The sequence below is a fragment of the Chlorocebus sabaeus genome, chromosome 6 (assembly GCF_047675955.1).
Source record: "Chlorocebus sabaeus isolate Y175 chromosome 6, mChlSab1.0.hap1, whole genome shotgun sequence".
Taxonomy (NCBI): domain Eukaryota; kingdom Metazoa; phylum Chordata; class Mammalia; order Primates; family Cercopithecidae; genus Chlorocebus; species Chlorocebus sabaeus.
The window spans coordinates 49481907-49505081 of NC_132909.1; the positions used below are offsets into that span (position 1 = coordinate 49481907).

General features: G+C 47.9%; 1 protein-coding gene across 10 annotated transcripts in view; it reads left to right on the forward strand.

The window, feature by feature from the left end:
- The window catches only part of CACNA1A (calcium voltage-gated channel subunit alpha1 A), a 429355-nt gene that overhangs the window by 259861 nt on the left and 146319 nt on the right, over positions 1-23175 (forward strand). For all 10 annotated transcript variants that reach the window (XM_073016887.1, XM_073016883.1, XM_073016879.1 and 7 more), the window contains 2 exons: positions 2863-3015; positions 8531-8724. In XM_073016887.1, the coding sequence (XP_072872988.1) occupies positions 2863-3015; positions 8531-8724 (347 nt within the window). The remainder of the gene's footprint in view (positions 1-2862; positions 3016-8530; positions 8725-23175) is intronic.

The following is a 23175-nucleotide window of genomic DNA, read 5'->3' on the forward strand; positions in this document are numbered from 1 at the left end:
GATGGGAATTTCAGTATTAACCCCTTCCTCTCCCAAAAGGATTTGAAGCCCAGAGTCATTCAACCACCATGAATGAACCATTTGTTAGATGAGAGGCTACTGGAGGCTGAGCTTGGTAGAATGAGAGCTTGCATGGGGTGCCTGATTGATGGCAATACCCCCAGATTCAGGTCTTCAGATGCCCACTTGGGTGTGTCTTCTGTTCCACTGTGTCCCTTCGGGGACTGTTCCCTGCCTTCTTTTTTTTTTTTTTTTTTTGAGACAGAGTCTTGCACTGTTGCCGGGGCTGGAGTGCAGTGGCACCATCTTGGCTCAGTGCAAGCTCCACCTCCCTGGTTCACGCCATTCTCCTGCCTCAACCTCCCAAGTAGCCGGGACTACAGGCGCCCGCCACCACGCCTGACTAATTTTTTTGTATTTTTAGTAGAGATGGGATTTCACTGTATTAGCCAGGATGGTCTCGATCTCCTGACCTCATGGTCCACCCGCCTCAGCCTCCCAAAGTGCTGGGATTGCAGGCATGAGCCACTGCCCCTGGCCCCCTGCCTTCTTATTCACCACCATCTTTCTGAATTGGGTTGCTCAGAACAGAGAAAGCAACATCAGCACATGGGCGAACATGGGGCCTCGCATCAGATGGACCTGGGTTCAAATCCTAGTTCTGCTTTTTTTTTTTTTTTTTTTGAGACAGAGTCTCGCTCTGTTGCCCAGGCTGGAGTGCAGTGGCGCGATCTCCACTCACTGCAAGCTCCACCTTCCAGGTTCATGCCATTCTCCTGCCTCAGCCTCCCGTGTAGCTGGGACTACAGGCGCCCGCCACCACGCCCGGCTAATTTTTGTATTTTTTTAGTAGAGACAGGGTTTCACCATGTTAGCCAGGATGGTCTCGATCTCCTGACCCTGTGATCCGCCTGCCTTGGCCTCCCAAAGTGCTGGGATGACAGGCGTGAGCCACCGCACCCGGCCCTTTTTTTTTTTTTTTTTTTTTGAGACAGTCTCACTCTGTGACTCAGGCTGGAGTGCAGTGGCACAATCTTGGCTACTTCTACCTCTGCCTCCCAGGTTCAAGCGATTCTCCTGCCTTAGCCTCCCAAGTAGCTGGGATTACAGGCGCTGGCCACCGTGCCCAGATACTTTTTTGTATTTTTAGTAGAGATGGGGTTTCACCATGTTAGCCAGGCTGGTCTTGAACTCCTGAACTCAGGTGATCTGCTGGCCTCGGCTTCCCAAAGTACTGAGATTACAGGCATGAGTCGCCGCACCCTGCCTAGTTCTGCCATTTCTCATGCATTCTCTTGGGTGAATCATAGCATCTCCGTCAGCCTTGCTTTCCACTTCTGTAAAATGGGAGTGACTTTACATATATGGCCACCTTAGGGGTTTGTCGCTAGAAGCCAGTGAAATAGTGTTGAGTCTGGTTCCTTGGGGTTGAAATTGAGACCGCCAACCACTTTCCCTACCCAGAGCAGCAACCAGCCTATATGGGCGCCCTTTTATGAATTAGGAAAAGACGCCCCCTGTTGGCAGCAAAAAAAAAAAAAATAAGAAAATGGCTCCCTCTTCTGGGTGCAAGTTGCCCAGCACCCAGGAATACAGCTCCGAAAGTAATGTATTCCCACCCCTTTCTTGCCCAAAAGATCATCAAATGGAACAGCATGTCAATTACTTTTATTAAATACTTTACAGTTGGCTGGGCTCGGTGGCTCGCGCCTGTAATCCCAGAACTTTGGGAGGCAGAGGCAGGAATATCGCTTGAGGTCAGGAGTTCGAGACCTGCCTGTATAACATAGTGAGACCCTGTCTCTATAAAATACATATGTATGTTTCTTTGAGACAGCGTCTTGCTCTGCTGCCCAGGCTGGAGTGCAGTGGCACAGTCATAGCTCCCTGCAGCCTTAACCTCCCGGGCTCAAGTGATCCTCCTGCCTCAGTCTCCAGAGTAGCTAGGACTACAGGCATACACCATCATGCCTGGCTAATTAAAATACATGAATAAATACTTTAAAGTTAAAAGTGCTTTTTCAAAAATAATAAGGCCGGGCGCGGTGGCTCACGCCTGTAATCCCAGCACTTTGGGAGACCGAGGCAGGCAGATCACGAGGTCAGGAGATCGAGACTATCCTACTTAACATGGTGAAATCCTGTCTCCACTAAAAATACGAAAAATTAGCCGGGCGTGGTGGCAGGCACCTGTAGTCCCAGTTACTTGGGAGGCTGAGGCAGGAGAATGGCATGAACCTGGGAGGCGGAGCTTGCAGTGAGCCGAGATGGCGCCACTGCACTCCAGCCTGGGCGACAGAATGAGACTCCATCTCAAAAAAAATAAAAATACAAAAAGTGAAAAATAATAATAATAGGGGCCAGGTATGGTGGCTCACACCTATAATCCTAGCACTTTAGGAGGCAGAGGGGTTTGAGTGCTCGGAGGCCAGGGTTTCAGGCCAGCCTGGGCAACATAGCAAGACCCTATCTCTACAAACAAGTTGTAAAACTTAGCCAGGCATGGTGATGCACACCTGTAGTCCTAGCTATTCCGGGGACTGAGGCAGGAGGATCTCCTGAGCCCAGGAAGTTAAGGCTGCAGGGAGTCTATGATTGGGCCACTGCACTCCAGCCTGGGCAGCAGAGCAAGACCCTGTCTCAATGAAAGAAAAAAAAAAACCTAGGAAGGGTTGTTCCCATGATAAGGACCAGCCTCCGTGTGGTGCTTCCTTTACCATTGCCCAATCCCCAGGCTCCTGTGTGCTTGAGGTTCCCTCGGGAACACACCTGCTTTGTTTGGGAAAGACCTTGGCGTCTTGGTGTCGGGGTTTGGGGGTGCTTGCTCGTGGGCTTATGGGACCTCTCTCTGTGTCCCCCCAGGTTTACAAGTCGTCCTGAAGTCGATCATGAAGGCGATGATCCCTTTGCTGCAGATCGGCCTCCTCCTATTTTTTGCAATCCTTATTTTTGCAATCATAGGGTTAGAATTTTATATGGGAAAATTTCATACCACCTGCTTTGAAGAGGGGACAGGTAGGTCCACGGAGCATGATGCGTCTTTCCAGTTTTCTCCTTCAGGGACAAGCTCTTGGGAGGGTTGGGCAGGGGTGTGCTTCTTTCTCCTGGCAGCTGGGAGGATCGTCTTCTTCAGAGAGCGCTGCAGGAGAGGCAGCAGGTTCAATAGCCTCTGAGATCTTCGCTGTTGAAAGGGTTGGGGTTCCATAGAAGGTGACCCAGCAGAGAAAGAGTTTATCTGGGAATGATCCCAGGAAGCACCATCAGGAGAATGAGGAAGTGAGACAGAGAAAGGAAAGGATCTGTTACAGGGTGTGCTATCAAGTGGGTTATCAGTTACAACTGGGACTGGATTCCCCTAGGCACCTCTGGGAGACAGCAAAGAACACACAACTCAGCTGGGTGCGGTGGCTCACGCCTGTAATCCCAGCACTTCGGGAGGCCGAGGCGGGCAGATCATCTGAGGTCAGGAGTCGGAGACCATCCTGGCCAACATGGTGAAACCCCAGCTCTACTAAAAATATAAAAATTAGCTAGGTGTGGTGGCGGGCACCTATAGTCCCAGTCACTCGGGAGGCTGAGGCAGGAGAATCGCTTGAAGCCAGGAGGCAGAGGTTGCAGTGAGCCAAGATCACACTACTGCACTCTAGCCTGGCAAAAGAGCGAGACTCCATCATAAATATATAAATAAATAAATAAATAAATAAAGAACACACACCTCAGAGCCGTTCCAGCCAAGGGGCAAGGGAGCTGGGGTATTTATACACCGGCTTCTTTCTGACATTGGTGAGGACTGTTCCTAGAGTGGGAATTAATGCCTGGCACATCTGACTGAGTGGAACAGGTATTCTGGGTGCTTTCAGACCTCTGCCAGTCCTGACTTCTAAAGCAAGCAAGAAGTGGGGAGAGTTGGGCCAGAAAAGGGTTATTGCCTAAATGCATTGTGAGTGGTACCTTACAGAAGGTGAGAGTACTAGATGAGTCCTCCTGGTCTCCCCCAACCCCCAGGATGTATCAGAGATATCCCAGTTGGGAGTCCTGGCACCAACCAGTCAGAACCTAGCACTCAGCAGCGTCCTGCCCCTCCCTGACTATGCCCACATTAACCCTTCAATGGCTGGGTCCAGGGGTGGGGTGAGCAGGGGAAAAGCCAGGCAGCCCAAAGACACACTCCCAGGGCTCAGCTCTGAACCAGCAGTGTGGAAGCAGTGTGTCCACCACCATCCACACTCAGGAACCAAATAGCCCTTGGATATGTTTTCAGTTAAATCTTTGCCTGTCCAGACTCTAGCTGCTTGCTCTGTAAAGCTCCAGAATGAAATGGAACCAAGTAGGAAGGGATGCCTTCAGTATTTCAATATTTAGACCACTGGCCGTCTGGGTGCAGACAGACTGAATGGCAAGGCTGGTTCTGATGATTTGGGTCAAGGGAGCTGAGAATGGAAAGAGTGGATAGAATGAATTAAGAAGCCCCAAGGGGAACCGAGGTGGGCACAGAAAGAGGTCTCAGGCCCCTTATTTGGGAAAGGCAGCCACAGAAGATTCTGTCTGGGAGTCGATTTCCACCCACCTTCTCCATCCAGTGACCCCCAAGTGGATTTGCAGAGGCAGCCCCTGAGCCCTCCTTCCCCACTCCTCCCCAGGGGGAGGGAAAACCCACTGGGAAAGGTTTATTTCCAGTGGTTGGAGGTTTTGGTTTTTTGTGGGTTTTGTTTTTTTTTTTTATCTTTTTCTCTTGCTCCTCCTGTTTTCTTCTCTCCTGGGCTTGTGAAGTTTGCTCAATATGGAATGTCCTAATTATTTCTTTCCCCGATGAAGAAGGTGTTAATTGAGGCAGAGCTATTTCTGCTCCTGGCCTCGTCACCCAGGCGGAAATGCAAGAGAGAGAGAGAGAGAGAGAGAGAGAGACAGAGAGAGAGAGAAAAAATATGAATACGGGGTAGGGCCTCTTGGAAAAATCAACCTTAAGCAGAGAAACCAGGACTCCTGGATCCTAGGTTTCTTTGAGCTTTTATTTTATTTTTTCTACCCTAGACTAGTTAAAGGAGAAGAGGCCACAGGCTTGACTCGGGTCCGAGTGGGGTTCTGAGGGGACAGATGTGGGTGGTGCCACCAGAGGGGAGGAAGCCTCGATTTAGGAGAAAGACTGAAAAGCTAGCTCACGATTAAAAATATAAGACGTGTGAGTAAGAGACAGATATATACAGACACCCAGGCAGTGGGTTAATTTTAAAATGTATTTATAACCGAATTCCTCAGACACTCTGGACGGTTGTTTTTCTAGAAGCAACGCTCAGAGTGTTTCATGTCGGTGGTTGGGGGGTTGAGGGGGATCGCAAAGCTGCTAAAGATAGACCCGTTTTCAGTAGCATTCCTCAGTGTCGGGAGCCCAGTTCCTGTGCGCCCAGCACCGTGCCAATCGCTTAGAAGGAAGCAAAGATAAAGTGGAAGTCTTCCTGCTTTCTAAGAGCTTCCAAAATAGTTAGAAGAAACAAGACCCCTCATTTGCAGCCATTTTTAACAGTGAAGACTAATGTGTGATTATACCCACGTCCCCCTAAATATGAAAATTCAGTAGCTATTGTATGCCTGAAAGGGGCCAGGTGCAGTGACTCACACCCGTAATCTCAGCACTTTGAGAGGCTGAGGTGGGAGTATCCCTTGAGGCCGTTAGTTTGAGACCAGCCTAGGCAACATAGCAAGACCCTGTCTGTACTAAAATAAAAATCAAAAATTGGCCGCGTGCTGTGGCTCACACCTGTAATACCAACACTTTGGGAGGCCAAGGCAGGTGGATCACAAGGTCAGGAGTTCAAGACCAGTCTGGCAAACATAGTGAAACTCCGTCTCTACTAAAACTACAAAAAAATATTAGCCAGGCATGGTGGCATGTGCCTGTAGTCCCAGATACTTGGGAGACTGAGGCAGGAGAATCACTGGAACCTGGGAGGTGGAGGTTACAGTGAGCTGAGATCACACCACTGCACTCTAGCTTGGGCAACAGAGTGAAACTTCATCTCAAAAAAAAAAAAAAAAATTAAAAAATTAGCCATGCGTGGTGGTACATGCCTGTAGTCCCAGCTACTCAGGAGGCTGAGGAAGAAGGATCACTTGAGCCCAGGAATTGGAGGCTGTGAGGCTGCAGTAAGCTATGATGGTGCCTGCACTCCAGCCTGGGTGACAAGTGAGACCCTGTCTCAAAAAAAAAAAAGAGAGAGAGAGAGAAAGAGAAAGGAAGGAAGGAGGGAAGAGACGGAGGGAGGGAAGGGACGGAGGGAAGAAGGGAGGGAGGGGCTGGAGCCGTGTTAACTGGGCTACACGAAGACGCTACATTGGAGGGTGGGAACTGAGCCAGACTTGGACATGGGGTGGAGACAGAGAAGATTCCAGGCACAGGTGCCATCCCAAATGATAGTTCTCATTTATTATAGGAGCCCATGGATTTATTTTATTCTCTGCCCTGAGCCTTATGTTTCAAAGATGGTTGCCTTCCAACCTGTATTTATCGAATAATAGTTCATGTACCGAGTCCAGCCTAAGTGAGGAAGGCGTTTCCAACAACTTAAGTCCGTGGTGAGGCTAGACTTGGAGTTTCTATTTAGCCACAGCTTGAAACGCCAACAAGATTCATTCATTCAGCATCGGTTTATTTCCCTCTGCTGTGTACTCAGTCAAGGGAGCAGAGAATTGGTGCTGCAAAGTCTATAGCACATACATTGAGAGAGATTTTTGTTGAGTAGGAAGCTTGAGTTTATACACACTCAGCTGTTTGTTTTCTTGTCCGACAATGCCACGGCCGTCTTTGAAAACCTTCAAGAGCATCACTCACAGAATAAGGTCCTCTGAGACCCGCTGCGCTGGTAAAATGAGGACACTCCCAGGATGTGAGTTTTCCTACCTCCCTTACCTCATCAATACCTTAAGATTTGGACTGACCTTTAGCGTTCAGCCCGACTGCCACCTCCCCAGGAAGCTGTCTTTGGTTTCCAGCAAAAGGGGTGTCTATTGGCACGTTTCTCTCTCCTTGTGGCATTTTCACAGCCTGCCTCCTGCTATTTGGGGAGAAAGCTCAGCTCCTGTTCCTTACCCTTAGGCAAGGGTAGGAACTGTGTGTACTGGTGTCCCTCACCCCCAGAACAGCTCCCTGAGCCCAGTACATCCCAAGAAGAAAAAAATCAGCAGGGCTTATAGGAGAATAACACAACACGCTTGACAAATTTGTCCTAATGGATGTCGGAAGAAGGCTGCACTTACCAGCTGCACTATGCACACGGCACATTTACAAAAACTGACTGTATTATGGACCATAACGTTTGTCTCAACGGAGGTCAAAAAGCTGAAAAAATACAAAACATATTTTCTGACCATAATGCAATGAAGCTGGAAATCAGTAACAAAAAGAGAACTCTAAAAGTGTTTGCAGATTAAGAGACACGCCTCTCATTTACAGATGAAATGATATGATGTCTGAGCTTTGCTTTAAAAATATTCTAGGCTGGGCGCAGTGCCTCATGCCTGTAATCCCAGCACTTTGGGAGGCCGAGGTGGGCGGATCACTTGAGGTCAGGAGTTTGAGACCAGCCTGGCCAACATGGTGAAATCCTGTCTCTTCTAAAAATATAAAAATTAGCCAGTTGTCGGGGGCGGGGGGGCACCTGTAATCCCAGCTTCTTGGGAGGCTGAGGCAGGAGAATCCCTTGAACCTAGAAGTCAGAGATTGCAGTGAGCCGAGATCGCGCCATTGCACTCCAGCCTGGATGACAGAATGAGACTCCGTTTCCAAAAAAAAAAAAGTTCTAGTGGCAAGGCAAAGTGTTTGGAGGGGATATAGATGAAAAAAGACTGGCCAGAAGTAAGTAGGTAAGTGTCTAAATTGGTGATAGGTAGATAGATGGTGAATCATTATACTGTTCTATACTATTCTCTCTCTCTCTCTCTCTCTCTCTCTCTCTCTCTCTCTCCCCCTCCCCCTGCCTCTCCTTCTCTCTCTCTCTCCCTCCCTCTCCCGCTCTGTCTTCATATATATATGTGTGTGTATATATATATATAAGGTGTATATATCTAATAAGTTTTTTTAAAAAAACAAATACATCTAAATTACCTGTAGGTCAAAAAAGAAATATGAATGGAAGTTGGAAAATATTTTACTTGAACAATAATGATAATGCATGACAAATTTTTGAGATGCAGGTAAAGCCACACTTAAAGGCAATTTATAGCCTTAAAGGCAGTTAATCCCTCCATCTCAAAAGTTTAGGAAAAGAATAGCAAAAAACAAAAACAAAAACAAAAACAAAACAAAACAAGTCATGGAAAACAGAAAGAGAAGCGTAGTAAAACTCAGAGAAGAAATTAATCAATAGAAAACAATTAATAGACCCACAAAGCCAAACACTGATTTCTTTGAAGACTGATCACATTTGTCCCAATAGTTATTTGTTCCAGCAACATTGTGGAGTCACTTGGGTCCCTATTTCTCAGAGCTGGTTTTCCCTGCTCCTTCCCCTGACTTTTCTCCCGTTCCATTTTGTAGATGACATTCAGGGTGAGTCACCGGCTCCATGTGGGACAGAAGAGCCCGCCCGCACCTGCCCCAATGGGACCAAATGTCAGCCCTACTGGGAAGGGCCCAACAACGGGATCACTCAGTTCGACAACATCCTGTTTGCAGTGCTAACTGTTTTCCAGTGCATAACCATGGAAGGGTGGACTGATCTCCTCTACAATGTAAGTGATACTGGGATGGTGTGTGTGGACAACCAGAGTCTCAGGGAGGTGACCTCCTGGGACCAGTGAGACTCCAAGGCTGCAATGGAGGGACCCTGAGCTGGGGGAGGCAGCCCAAGGATAACACAGCCCCCGTGAAGCTGGCCTGAGGCTCAGGCTTTGGAAGATTACAGGGACTCACGAGCAGAACTCTAACTATAGGGTGTAGAAGTCTGGAGGGCCCCCAGATGCAACATCATTTTTCATTGTGCAAGTGTTTAGGTAAAATTTTAGATTTTTGAATATGGAAAGGTTATGTGATCCAAAATCAACACAGATAAAAGATAGAGTAATATCTTTGGACATAGGCAAGGGGGCCCTGCACTGAGGTTCACCTGGCCCTCCTCCGGCCATACCACTCCCCGTGGGATGAGAAGTTCCTGAAGCCAAGGGGACGTGTCTACCAACAGCTTGTGCCTCACTTTCTAGACCATGTTTGGAGTTACCAGGATCCCAGAATTCCTGTTCATGCCCAAATTCCATGAACTTGCATGTGATTCTCATATGGATCTGTTAGTAACCCACCTGAGGGCCAAGGACATCCGAGGGGTGGCTGTTGGCACAAATGTGGCCAGCTTGGATGTACAAGCTGGAATGCCCACACGTGTGTGGAGCCCCTCTGGCAGGACTTAGCCGTGACTAGGAAGAGAAAGGAACAGGGCTGGCTCTCCCCACACCTTGACCCAGTGCAGATATCCGGATTCTAAATTCCACCGTGACCTTCCAAAGTGTAAAGGAAGGTATATTTGCAAAGTAGAAGCATAAAGCATGTTTTATTTAGTTACCTTTTAAATATTTCCCCGTAGTATGTGGTCTTTTTTTTGTACTCTTGCCCTAGATCTTAAAAATGTGAGGGATGTTTCTGAAAAGATGTATCCTTGCATTCTATTTCCTCTTCCTCCAGTATGCAACCCCTTTGGTTCCTCAGAATATCCTTCCAGTGTTTATTTATGCAATTATAAACATAATCAAATCTATATCCTCCCCCCTCTTTCTTACCCCAAGGAATAGCATTCTATACATGCTGTTCAATTCTGTGTTGTTTTTTTTGTTCTCATAACCACACATTCTAGAGATCTTTCCATTGCAGGACCTGGATGGTCTCTTCATGGGTGCACACTAGTATGCCCAGCTCATTTTTGTAGAGACAGGGTTCTACCATGTTGCCCAGGCTAGTCTGGAACTCCTGGGCTCAAGCGATTCTCCCGCCTCAGCCTCCCTAAGTGCTGGGATTATAGGCGTGAGCCACCACGCCTGGCCTTCTTTATTCTTTTGCACAGCTGCATAGCGTTCTATTGTGTAGCTGCCCATAATTTATTTGTTTGCCATGAAGAGAAATGCTTGACTGGCGTCCTGTCCACTGACGTCGAACATGATGCTGCTGTGCCAGGAGCAATGTTGCATGTACCTCGTCATACTTTTGCAGATATAGCTAGGGGGTTTGGAGGGTGTCCATTGCCAGAAGTGGGACTGCAGGATCAAAGACTAAATTCATTTATAATTTTAGTTTGGGGAAAGATTTTTGTTTTGTTTTTTTAGAGACGAGGTCTCCCTCTGTCACCTAGACTGGAGCGCAGTGGTGCCATCATAGGTCACTGCAGCCTTCAACTCCTGGGCTCAGGTGATCCTCCCACCCCAGCCTCCTGAGTAGCTGGGACCACAGGCACACACCACCATGCCTAGCTAATTAAAAAAAAAAAATTATAGAGATAGGGTCTCACTATGTTTCCCAGGCTGCTCTCAGACTCCTGGCCTCAAGTAATCCTCCTGCCTCAGCCTCCCAAAAAGCAAGGATTACAGGTGTGAGCCACCGCACCCAGCCTAAATGCATTTATAATTCTGATAGATATTTAGGTGTGCAAGTTTTAAACCCCACTCTATCCTCACCACAGTTCACCTTCCCTCATCTACTATGCAGGTAAGCAGCCCCCAAGCAGGTCACGTGTCAGCAGCTGGAGTGCGGCAGAGCCAAGGATTCAGGATCAAACACAAGGATGTCACAAGTGTTGTGACCCCGTAGAGCACCCTGGGGCTTCTCCACACACACACAGCTCTGTTGACCTGTGGAGATCTTATCTTCACCAGCCCTAAGGGCCAAAATTACCATTTAAGGTTAGGCCAGGAGTTGGCCTTCCTAGGGAATAATACCTGGCTTCCTCCTGTACGTAGAGAAGCTGAACTTTCCTCTTGGCTCTAGTGTATGTTCCTTAACAAGCCATTTATGCCTAGTGTTCCATTATTGGAATGCTAGTTTTGTGGGAGTTATTTACATCCTGCTGCTCGAGGTCATCACTAAGGTCTGATTTTTCACACACACAAAAATTGCAACCTCCAGCATAAATGGGTTAAGGAATTTCCCCACTTGTGGGTGGAGGGAGATTTGCAAAAACTCATCCTTGTAATCCTGATCAACAAAGGCCCGTTTTAGTTGGGAGTAGGCAGCAAAAGGAGCCCCACGAACAGTTGCGCCTGTCACGCACTGCACAAGAATGTCATTCATATCATAGACAACGTACGATTTCTGCTGTTATCATGATAATTTATTGACAGAAAAGAGGATGTGGGGAAGGGACATGGTGTTCTCATTTGCATGAAAAGCTCATCTGAGTGTAGCATCTCTGGGAACAGGCGGCAGATCCGAGCTCAGGCCCTCTCTTGGCCCTCACCTGCGAACAGCTTGGACAAAGGGTCAGACCCAATTGGCCAGAACTCACTGGGGAATTTTTATGGGTTCTAGGTTTTTACTTTGCAAGGCTGGTGTGAGAGGAGCTCCAGCAGGAAATGAACCTCCTGAAGGCTAGGGAACTCAGGGAGAGAATGGGAGTGGGGATTGGGAGCTGAAAAACATTGTGAGCATAAAAAAGGGATATGTCACAGGGCTGGATGACCAGAGAAAGCGTCTAGGGGTTCAGATTAAGATGCTACGGGGTGTCCCCAGTGGTGGTACAGGAAGCGTGAATTTCCAGAGGGCTCAGTTATAAGTATTGTTGTCCAAAGGGTGTTTGCCCTGGAAGCCTCTAAGCTTAGAGCTAAGCCACCTCTGGGGACACAAACTGAGTGGTTAAGAGCAGAGACTCAGGTGTCAGCCTGCCTGGGTTCCTCCCGATTCTTCCACTTCCTTGCTGTGCAGCCTTCGACAAGGTGCTTGGCCTCTCTGTTCCCCTATTTCCACATGTGCAAAATGAAGAAAAGCATAGTCCCACCTCACGAGGCATGAGGACGGAGTAAGGTGGATTCGCATGAAGTATTTAGAACTGATCCTGGCCCAGGGTGACCTCCGTGTAAATCAAATTCCCCACCCTGAATGGTGTTCCTTTTAGAAACGTGCATGAATTTTTCATCATAACAGCTCCAGCAGCGCCTGAGGAAGTGGAGTGAGGTGTGAGAGGTCTTACTTTATTCCCCTCCCTGGCCCTGCTATTAACCACTAACTCAGAGTAGCTTTCTAGCACTTTCCACACATTTACATCCCACCCTCGTCCTTTGGTTAGCAGCCCATGCAATGATTTGGCCCTAATGTGAACCTAGAACACAGCTTCTCGCCCAGGGATGATTTCTGCCCCCAGGGAACACTTGGCAGTGTCTGCAGACATTTTTGATTGCCACAACTGGATGGGAAGGAGGATGCTACTGGTATCAAGTGGGTGAAGGTCATGGATGCTACTCAACATTCTGCAATGCACAGCATCCCCCACCTCCGCCCCACATAGAGAATGATCCAAGCCCAAATGTCAGTAAGGTTTCTGTCAGGAAACCCTTGGCCAGAAGACCGAGGTCCCTTGAGGGCAGGGATGCCTTATACTGCAATCACCTGTCACTCTCTGCCTCTCTCTGGGGCTGCTGTGATCCCCTGGCCTGCATGGACAACCCCTAGGAGCAACCTCCAGCCAGTGCCTGGAGAAGTCAGCGGATAAATACCCCAGCTCCCTCCCCATCAGGCGTTTTGCTGTGCCCTGCATCTCTCCAGTGGGAACAGGCTCTGGTTTCCTGCAGGGTTAACCTGGTCACTTACACACCCTTCACTTACTACCTTCCGTTCCCTGCCTGGTATTTCCTGGGATGAACTTTTAGATTTATTTCCTGGGGCTGCTATAATGAAGCACCACAGACTGGGTAGCTTAAAACAACAGGAATTTATGGTCTGACAGTTCTGGAAGCCAGAAGTCCAACCTCAAGATGTTAGCAGAGCTGACAACACGCCCCTCAAAAGCCTCCGGGGGAGGATCATTCTTTGCCTCTTCCTGGCTTTTGCTGATTTCCCACAATCTTTGGGATTCCTTGGCTTCTAGAGCCTTCATTCTCCATTCCAGTCTTCTGTCATCTAATAACACCCTCCCAGGCCGGGTGCAGTGGCTTATGCCTGTAATCCCAGCACTTTGGGAGGCCAAGGTGAGGAGATCACTTGAGGTCAGGAGTTTGAGACCAGCCTGGCCACCATGGTGAAACCCCATCTCTACTAAATATACAAAAATTAGCCAGGCGTGATGGGCAGGTGCTTGTAATCCCAGTCACTTGGGAGGCTGAGGCAGGAGAATCACTTGAACCCAGGAGGTGGAGGTTGCAGTGAGCCGAGATCATGCCACTGCACTCCAGCCTGGGCGACAGAATGAGATTCCTTCTCAAAAAAAAAAAAAAAAAAAAAATAGCATCCTCCCTTGGTGTGTCTGTGTCTCTTCTCCTCTTCTTAGAAGGACATCAGTTGTATTGGATCAGAACCTACCCTACTCCAGTCCAACCTAATTTTAACTAATTACGTCTGCAATTACCCTATTTCCAAATAAGATCACATTCTGAGGTGCCAGGGGGTTAGGACTGAAGCATTTTTGTGTGTGTAGCAGGAGGACACAATTCCATTTATAACACCTCCTAAATAAACGAATTGCATGTGGACTCTTGTCTGGGGCTTCCCAAAGTGAGATAACCCCTCTCTCCACCCCTAAAACAACCAGTAGCATCTGTCAATGCCAGGGTGCAGGGGCTAAGGTGCCCATCTTTGAGTTTCTGCTGAGGAGGACACAGCTACTGCATTGGGGCACTCTTGGGTTCTGCCCTCGTGCCCAGCCATCTCCCTTGGGCTAGCGCTGCCCTGGTGTGTCCTAGAATGCACCTCGCTCTGTTTGGCCATAGGCAAGCAGAGTGTCTGGAATCTTTGTCCTCCATGACTGGTGCTGGAGCCGAAGCCAGTGGGTGTGGCCTTGCCAGCCAACTCCCTTTACCCAATTCTGAACAAGCTAGTAGTTGAGATCAGCGGAGACTCCAGACACAGTCACTCCAAGCGTCTTGGAATCCATGGACAGAGATGTACCGCTGAGGCTGCCCACCTGGGTAGGCAGCCTTTTGTAGGATCCTAGCACCATATTTATTCTCTTAACATCCTTTCGCTTATCCAGTAATTATTTATTGAGCACCTACTGTGTGCCGGGCAATGATTAGGTGATTGGAGATGCTGCAACGTAGAAGACAGACTAAAATCTCCACCCTGGTAGGGGACAGACGCAAATGGTAAACATGATAAATAATAAACCACTCAGAAAACAGGAGACACTAAGCAAATGTGTGTGTACTATGGGAAGCCCAGTAGGAATGAAAGCTGTACAAGAGAACAAGTGACGGGTGGTTCCCTAGTCTAGGTCAGGCAATCAGAGAGGGCTCCTCGGAGGAGGTGATGTCTGAGCAGAGAAGGAAGGACCCAGGCAGATGTTTTGGAAAGAGCATCCCCAGCATGGAGGACAGTGGCAGCTCACCTACGGGACGTGTTTGATTCCTTTCCAGATTTTGTATTCGTTTCTTGTTTTTCTCCCTTGGCTTCCTGGTTTAAATGCCTTTTGAAGAAATCTAAGCTCAACTCATCAGCGATGCTGTCGAAGGTTTATATCAGGATATGCATCCCAGAGTTATTTACAAAATTAGAACAGAACTGGAAGCAATTGAGAGCCTGACAATAGATCGGTTAAATACCGTGTGATCCTTCCGTATGATGGCATATTATGTCATCATTAAAAATCATCTGCTGGGAGAATATTAAGGATACAGGGGAAAGGCTTACCATATAATGATCAGTGGGGGGTGCTGGGCACAGTGGTTCATGCCTGTAATCCCAGCAATTTGGGAGTCTGAGGAGGGTGGATCACTTGAACCCAAGAGTTTGAGGCCAGTCTGGGCAACATAGTGAAACCCAATTTCTACAAAAAAAAAAAAAAAATTAGCCAGGCATAGTGGTATACATCTGTAGTCCCAGCTACTCAGGAGGTTGAGACAGGAGGATCACTTGAGCCCTGAAGTCAGAGGTGGCAATAAGCTGTGATCATGCCACTGTACTCCAGCCTGGGCAACAGAGCAAGACCCTGTCAAAAAACAAGCAAACAAACAAAAAAATGATGAGTGGGAGAAACGAGTTTTTAAACAGGGATCAAGGAGGCCAGGCATGGTGTCTCACACCTGTAATCCCAGCACTTTGGGAGGCCGTGGTGGGCAGATCACCTGAAGTCGGGAGTTTGAGACCAGCCTGGCTAACACAGCGAAACCCCATCTCTACTAAAAATACAAAAATTAGCCGGGTGTGGTGGCAGGCACCTGTGATCCCAGCTACTTGGGAGGCTGAGGCAGGAAAATCGATTGAGCCCAGGAGGTGGAGGTTGCAGTGAGCTGTGACCACGCCACTGCACTCCAGCCTGGGCAACACAGCGAAAGCTGCACAAGAGAACAAGTGATGCGTGGTTCCCTAGTCTAGGTCAGGCAATCAGGGAGGACTCCTCAGAGGAGGCAATGTTTGAGCAGAGAAGGAGGGAGCTAGGCAGATGTTTTGGAAAGATCATTCCCAGCATGGAGAACAGTGGCAGCTCACCCTGACTAGAAAAGAAAAAATGATGAGAAGGGAAAATGAGTTTTCAAAAGAGAATCAAGATGAGGTAAACCTTATGATCTCAAATGTACAAATATGAAAACGTAAGTAAAGAAAAATTGGAAGACACTCTACCAGGTTGACCTTCGGGTGGTGGGATTTGGGAATCTTGATTTTCTCAATACTTCTTTGTATCTTCAAATTCAAATTTCTCTATGATGATCACAGTTTCCTTTTTTTTTTTTTGAAATGGAATCTCACTCTGTTGCCCAGGCTGGAGTACAGTGGCGTGATCTCGGCTCACTCGGCTAACCCCTCAGGTTCAAGTGATTCTCCTGCCTCATCCTCCCAAGTAGCTGGGACTACAGGCGTGCACCACCATGGCCAGCTAATTTTTTGTATTTTTAGTAAAAATGGGGTTTCATCATGTTGGCCAGGCTGATCTCGAACTCATAAGCTCAAGTGATCCACCAACCTCAGCCTCCCAAGTTGGCGTGAGCCAATTAAACTTGTCTTGCTAAATGGTGGGCCAGGGGGAAAGGTCTGGGATCATTCCTAGACCAGGGAGAAAGGGAGGAGAATGAACCTTTCTTGGGCAAACAGTGTCCTGGGTATCCTTATCTTGTATAATCTGTCCAGAGAGTCCACACTAAAATAAATAATTGATTGATTGATTGATACATCAATACTAAGTGGCTAGGCTTGGTGGCTCACATCTGTAATCCCAACTACTTAGGAAGCTGAGGTGGGAGGATTATTTGAGACAAGGAGTTTGAGACCAGCCTGGGAAACGTAGCAAGACTCATCTTTGAAAAAAAAAATTTTTTTTTTAATTAGCTGAGTACGGTGGCTCATGCCTGTAATCCCAGCACTTTGGGAGGCCGAGGCAGGTGGATCATGAGGTCAGGAGTTTGAGACCAGCCTGGCCAACATGGTGAAACCCTATGTCTACTAAAAATACAAAACTTAGCCGAGCACAGTGGCACGTGCCTATAGTACCAGCTACTCAGGAGGCTGAAGCAGAAGAATCATTTGAACCTGGGGAACAGAGGTGGTAGTGAGCTGAGATCAGGCCATTGCACTCCAGCCTGGGCAACAAGAGCAAAACCACATCTCAAAAAAAAAATGTTTTTTACTTAACCAGGTGTGGTGGCACATGCCTATAGTCCCAGCTACTTGGGAGGCTGAGGCAGGAGGATTGCTTGAGCCCAGCAGTTCAAGGCTGCAGTGAGCTATGATCCCGCCACTGCACTCCAGCCTGGGCAACATCAAGACCCCATCTCTTAAATAAACACATAAATAAATAAATGATCATTTTTATTTTATTATTAAATACACAAGATAAATGAAAAACAGGCAAATCTTTCTTATAACAGAATTCCATTTAAAGTACGTAGACTTTACTCCCCACTGCCCCAGGAGGTGGAGACTAATCTCCCCTTCTTTGAGGGTAGGCTGGACTTAGTGACTCGTTTCTGAAGAATAGAGTAGGTAAAGGGGAAAATAGAAGTTTTATAGTAGAGGAACAGATAGATACCACTTTAACCAGATGACGAACATTAGTATCTCCCAGGGCTGTGGATATCATGTAACCCTTGATTTTATGCCTATGTAGTGTTCTTCCCAAAAACTCCTAATCCTCGTTTTTTGGGGTGTTGCTCTGTCTCCTAAGCTGGAGTATAATGATGCAATCATAGCTCACTGCAGCCTCAAACTCCTGGTCTCAAGCGATCCTCCCACCTCAACCTTCTGAGTAGCTAGGGCTATAGGCATACACCATCACGCCCAGCTAGTTGGATTTTTTTGGGTAGAGAAATGGTCTCAATACGTTGCTCAGGCTGGCCTCAAGCTTCTGGCCTCTAGTGTTGCTCCCACCCCAGCCTCCAGAGTCACTGGGATTACAGGCGTGAGCCACTGAGACCAGCCCAGAATATTTTTTTTAAGGATTTGTCATGTCGTTTAAGAGATGTGATTCTTTATAACACATCAACAAGTCCCAGTGATGGGTTGGATAAGTCTTGTGATTTCATGGGAGTATTAAGCTTAAAAGACTTTGCATAATATCTGTGAACTATATGTGATTTCTGTTGGTGATGGGGGTCACTGATTTTGCGGTTTGCCACCTCCGATCATCCTGGAAGAAAATGCTCCACTTCCAGTGAAAGTGAGAGGAAGTAAAGGGGTAATTATTTTCTATCTAAATTCAGGGACTCCTCAATTCCATCCACAGACCCCCTAAGCATTTCCTCCCCAAGCTGAGACTGAAAGAATCTTGCCAGTGGCTTCTGCAGTCACTGTGACTGGAAAACCCCTCAGAAGAGGTGATAGTTTAGCAGGTAACTGGAGTTCTCACCATCCGTGTCTGGCTCAGCCCCCATCACACCCAGTTACCCAGCCCAAAATGTCAGTAGTACTGAGGTTGAGAGACTCTGCTCTAGGAGGCCAAGCCTCTTGGAGGAAGGAGGATTGGGGTACTGGCTGGGCATCAAGGTGAACCTACCCCCTAAGTGCTTTGGGATAGTGTTTGAGTTTCTCTCCATACCCAAAGACTACAAATGCAGGTTTACTGGAGATTCTGTGCTAAAAGTGAGGTCCAACTCACTTCTAACTGCTACAAAACAAATCTCCATCAACACAGCCCATCTCTGCTCTTGACCTGGAGGCTCCGAAGTATCCACACGGCTCCCATGCCCACTAGACGGGCCTCTTCCCTGGACCTTCCTGGGCCAGACCAGACTCTGGGTAGCCTTGTGGAATCAAGATGGGTGATTGGCCACGTCCTCTGTACCACCCTGTTCTGGCTACTTCCCTAGGCATCAGCCTGGGATTCCTTGATGGTAAAAATACAAAACCCTCTGAGCTAGGGCCTTTAATATCCCCATTTTACAGATGAAGAAACTGAGTCCCAGAGCTGTGCACAGCGATTGAGAGTCGGAACTCAGCTCTGTCTCACTCCGTGTCAGCATCCTCAGATTCTGCCATTTACAGCCTCCCACAGCACACAGGATTGAGGGCTGTTTCTCTGAGCTCACGGGGATGGAATGGGGAACCCCATGAGTACTGCAACAACACTGTTTGGTAGAGACAAGAGCTGGTGGCTCTGTGTTGCTCTAGCGACAGGTGGCCTCATTTCACAGGGACCCCCTCACCATATGTACCACATGTGGCTCAGAAAAGCCAGAAATTGTCTCCACCCTCACAGGGGAAGGTCCCCGACACCCTCTTTGCCAGCTGGGCCAAGGCAAATTGGGATCACTTCATGGGGGACAGGACCTGCCCTCTCTTGGTTGGCCCCAGGGAGGGGATGTGGAGGGGCTGGGGACCTGGCAGGACCCAGGTGTCTTGAGTTAATTTGGGGCTGCCTTTAGCTGAGGGCTTCTGTGTGCCTGGCATCAGCTTTGCATTGTGTCTTGATCTGTAAAACAGTCCTGTGAGGAAAGATATTTTTAACCCCATCTTCCAGATGAGGAAACCGAGGCCCCACAGGGGTGATGTGACCTGCCAAGGTCCCCTAGCCTTGAGTGACAAAGCCAGGGTTCACACACACACAGCTCTGGACACAATTCATTACCCTTCATCCGTCTCTCTCTAACTCTTTCTTTTTCCCTCTCTTTGTCTCTCTCTCCCTCTCTCTCTTTTTTTTTTTTTTTTTTGAGACAGTGTCTCACTCTGTCACCCAGGCTAGAGTGCAGTGGCGCGATCTCAACTCACTACAACCTCCACCTCCTAGGTTCAAGTGATTCTTGTGCCTAAACCTCCCAAGTAGCTGGGATTACAGGCATGTTCCACCACACTCAGCTAATTTTGGGGGGTTTTGTTTTGTTTTGAGATGGAGTCTTGCTCTGTCACCAGGCTGAAGCGCAGTGGCGCGATCTCAGCTCATTGAAGCCTCTGCCTCCTGGGTTCAAGTGATTCCCCTGCCTCAGCCTCCTGAGTAGCTGGGACTATAGCCGCGTACCACCAGGGCCAGCTAATTTTTTGTATTTTAGTAAAGACAGGGTTTTACCATGTTGGCCAGGATGATCTCGATCTCCTGAGCTCATGATTCGCCCGCCTTGGCCTCCCAAAGTGCCAGGATTACAGGCGTGAGCCACAGTGCCGGTCAATTTTTTGTATTTTTAACAGAGACAGGGTTTCGCCGTGTTGGCTGGGCTGATCTCGAGCTCCTGACCTCAAGTGATCTGCCTACCTTGGCCTCCCAAAGTGCTGGGATTACAGGCATGAGCCACCACGCGCAGCCTTTGTCTCTGTTATTCTTGTGCTCTCTCTCTCTCTCTGACTCTCTCTCTCTCTCTCCCTCCCTTCTCTTTCTCCACCTCCTTCTCCTTCTCTCCCTTTTCCTCACCCTTCTTTGTGCTTTTCTCTGTGTCTCTTCTCTATTTCTCTGCCTTGGTGAATGCCAATTAGGAAAGCAGAAAAACCATGTTTAATTTGTGATCATAAATGCATTTCCCTGGCCAGGCGTGGTGGCTCACGCCTGGAATCCCAGCACTTTGAGAGGCTGAGGCAGGAAGATTGCTTGAGACCAGGAGTTCAAAACCAGCCTGGTCAGAAAGCAAGACCCTGTCTTTAGAAAAGAAAAAAATTAGTTAGCTGGGCATGGTGGTATGTACCTGTAGTCCCAGCTACTCGGGAGGCGGAGGCAGGAGGATTGCCTGAGCCCAAGGGTTTGAAGCTGCAGCGAGCTGTGATTGCACCACTGTACTCCAGCCTGGGTGACAGAACTAGACCCTGTCTCGAAAAAAAACTAATAACTGGGGGCCACGTGCGGTGGCTCACACCTGTAATCCCAGCACTTTGGGAGGCCGAGACGGGCGGATCACGAGGTCAGGAGATCGAGACCACCCTGGCTAACACAGAGAAACCCCGTCTCTACTAAAAATACAAAAATTAGCCGGGCACGGTGGCGGGCGCCTGTAGTCCCAGCTACATGGGAGGCTGAGGCAGGAGAATGGCATGAACCCGGGAGGCGGAGCTTGCAGTGAGTGGAGATCACACCACTGCACTCCAGCCTGGGCGACAGAGCGAGACTCCATCTCAAAAAAAAAAAAAAAAAAGACTAATAATTAAAAATAAATAAATAAATGCACGTCCCTTGGCAAGTGGTTGCTAATGGTTGGAATCACCTTTGACCCAAGCCCTTTTTCATTCGTAGATGTTTGTCTTGACCAAAATCAGAGCATTAGACTTTAGACTATAAATCACTGGTTCATTCAACAACCACCATTGAATGCCTACGGTATGCAGACACTCTTCTGGACACAGAGGAGTTGACGTGTGAGTGGAGAAAGTCAGTGATCAATTGAGATAAAAAGGGCGGAGAGCAGACATTAAATAGTTTAGGCTTTGTGGGCCAGACAGTCTCCATCGCAACGACTCAATCTGTTTCTGTAGCATAAAAGTAACCACAGATAAAACACGTAAGTGAATGAGCATGGCTGTGGACCAATTAAACTTTAACCTATAAAAATAGGTGGCTGGCCCGTGGGCTGTAGTTTGTGGATCGCTGCCTTAGAAATAGTATTAGAGGGTGGTGAGAGGTCAGGAATAGAATAAAACAGTAGAGAGTGTGTGCGTCGTCAAGACGAAAGGTTGCTATTCTTGTACACCCTGAATGGCCAGGCACCGTGGCCATTATGATCTATAATTCCAACACTTTGGGAGGCTGAGGCAGGAGGATCCCTTGAGCCCGAGTTTAAGATCAGCCTAGGCTCATAGTGAGACCCCATCTCTACAAAAAAAAAAATTAAAAATTAGCTGGACATGGTGGAGCATGCCTGTAGTCCCAGCTACTTGGGAGGCTGAGATAGGAGGACTGCTTGAGCCTGCGAGGTTGGGGCTGCAGTGAGCCGATCTTGCCACTGCACTCCAGCCTGAATGACAGAGCAAGAACTGTCTCAAAAAAATAAAAAAATAAAAACGGACCTGAAGGAACAAATCATATGAATGCATTAAAATATTATATGTATCCAAAAAATGTATACATCCATCAGCCTGGCATGGTGGCTCATGCCTGTAATCCTAGCACTTCGGGAGGCCAAGGCAGGCAGATTGCCTGAGCTCAGGAGTTCGAGACCACCCTGGGCAACATGGTGAAACCCCGTCTCTACTAAAATACAAAAACTTAGCTGGGCATGGTAGCAGGCACCTGTAGTCCCAGCTACTTGGGAGGCTGAGGCATGAGAATTGCTTGAACCCAGAGACAGAGGTTGCAGTGAGCCGAGATTATACCGCTGTACTCCAGCCTAGACAACAGAGCAAGACTCTGTCTCAAAAAAAAAAAATATATATATATATATAAAATCAATTTAAAGTTTTCCTTAATAAACATTTCTCTCCTTTTCTCCTTTGGTGAATGTCAAATAATGAAGCAGCAAAACTATGTTTAGTTAGTGATCATAAATGCATGTCTCTGGCTGGGTGTGGTGGCTCACACTTGTAATCCCAGCACTTTGGGAGGCTGAGGCAGGAGACCATAGTTTGAGGCCAGCAATTGCTTGAGGTTTTTTTAAAAGACATAAAGAGATGAGGGGAGCCATGGAGGTATCTCAGGGAAGAGCAGCCCAGGTAGAGGGAAGAGCCAGTGCAAAAACCCTCAGGCAGGATGTTCCTGGCATTTGTGAGGATACGTGGCTGCCCAGGTGTCCAGAGGGGAGTGAGTGAGGATGAAGGAAGGAGCTGATGAAGGAAGGTGATAAAATACTTCATGGATCGGCCAGGCATGGTGGCTCCCACCTGTAATCCCAGCACTTTGGGAGACCAAGGCGGGTGGATCACGAGGTCAGGAGTTCCAGACCAGCCTGGCCAACATGGCGAAACCCCGTCTCTACTAAAAAATACAAAAAAGTTAGCCAGGTGTGGTCGTGCACACCTGTAATTCCAGTTACTTGGAAAGCTGAGACTCGAGAATCGCTTGAACCCAGGAGGTGTAGGTTGCAGTGAGCTGAGATCACCCCACTGCACTCCAACCTGGGTGACAGAGTGAGACTCTGTCTCAAAAAAAAAAAAGACTTCGTGAACAGACAGCCTATATAGTGTATGATCCAAACCAGGACAGTTTTGAGAATGAAAGGGGAAAAAGAGGACTGAGAAAACAATTAACAGGCCTGGCATGATCTAAAATGGGTGTAAAGTGGGACACACAGCCTCCCTCATGGTCACCGTCAGACTTCCGCTTTTTCACGGTCAAATCCACCCCCGTGTTTATCCCATATACTGGAGAATTGGGTGTTCTCCTGAGCTGAGTTTTTTGTGTTTGTTTGTTTGTTTGTTTGTTTTAACATCCTGTATACTTTTTCTGCATGAACCATGCTCAAAAAAAATTAGAGGAAAATAAACCATAAAACAGAAGGCACTGAAGGATTTTGCTGGGACTCAGCCATTCATTTGTTTGATGAGTATTTATGGAGCACTTCTAAGCACCAGGTGCCACCAGCAATACTGGGATGAATCAGTAACATCCCTTACCCTTGGAGCTCTCTTGGGCCCATATACACTTCAAATACTATGCAAGTACAGAGAAGGGGTGAAGTGGGAAAAAATCAGTCGGTTGTAAGCCAGAATGACGGGTC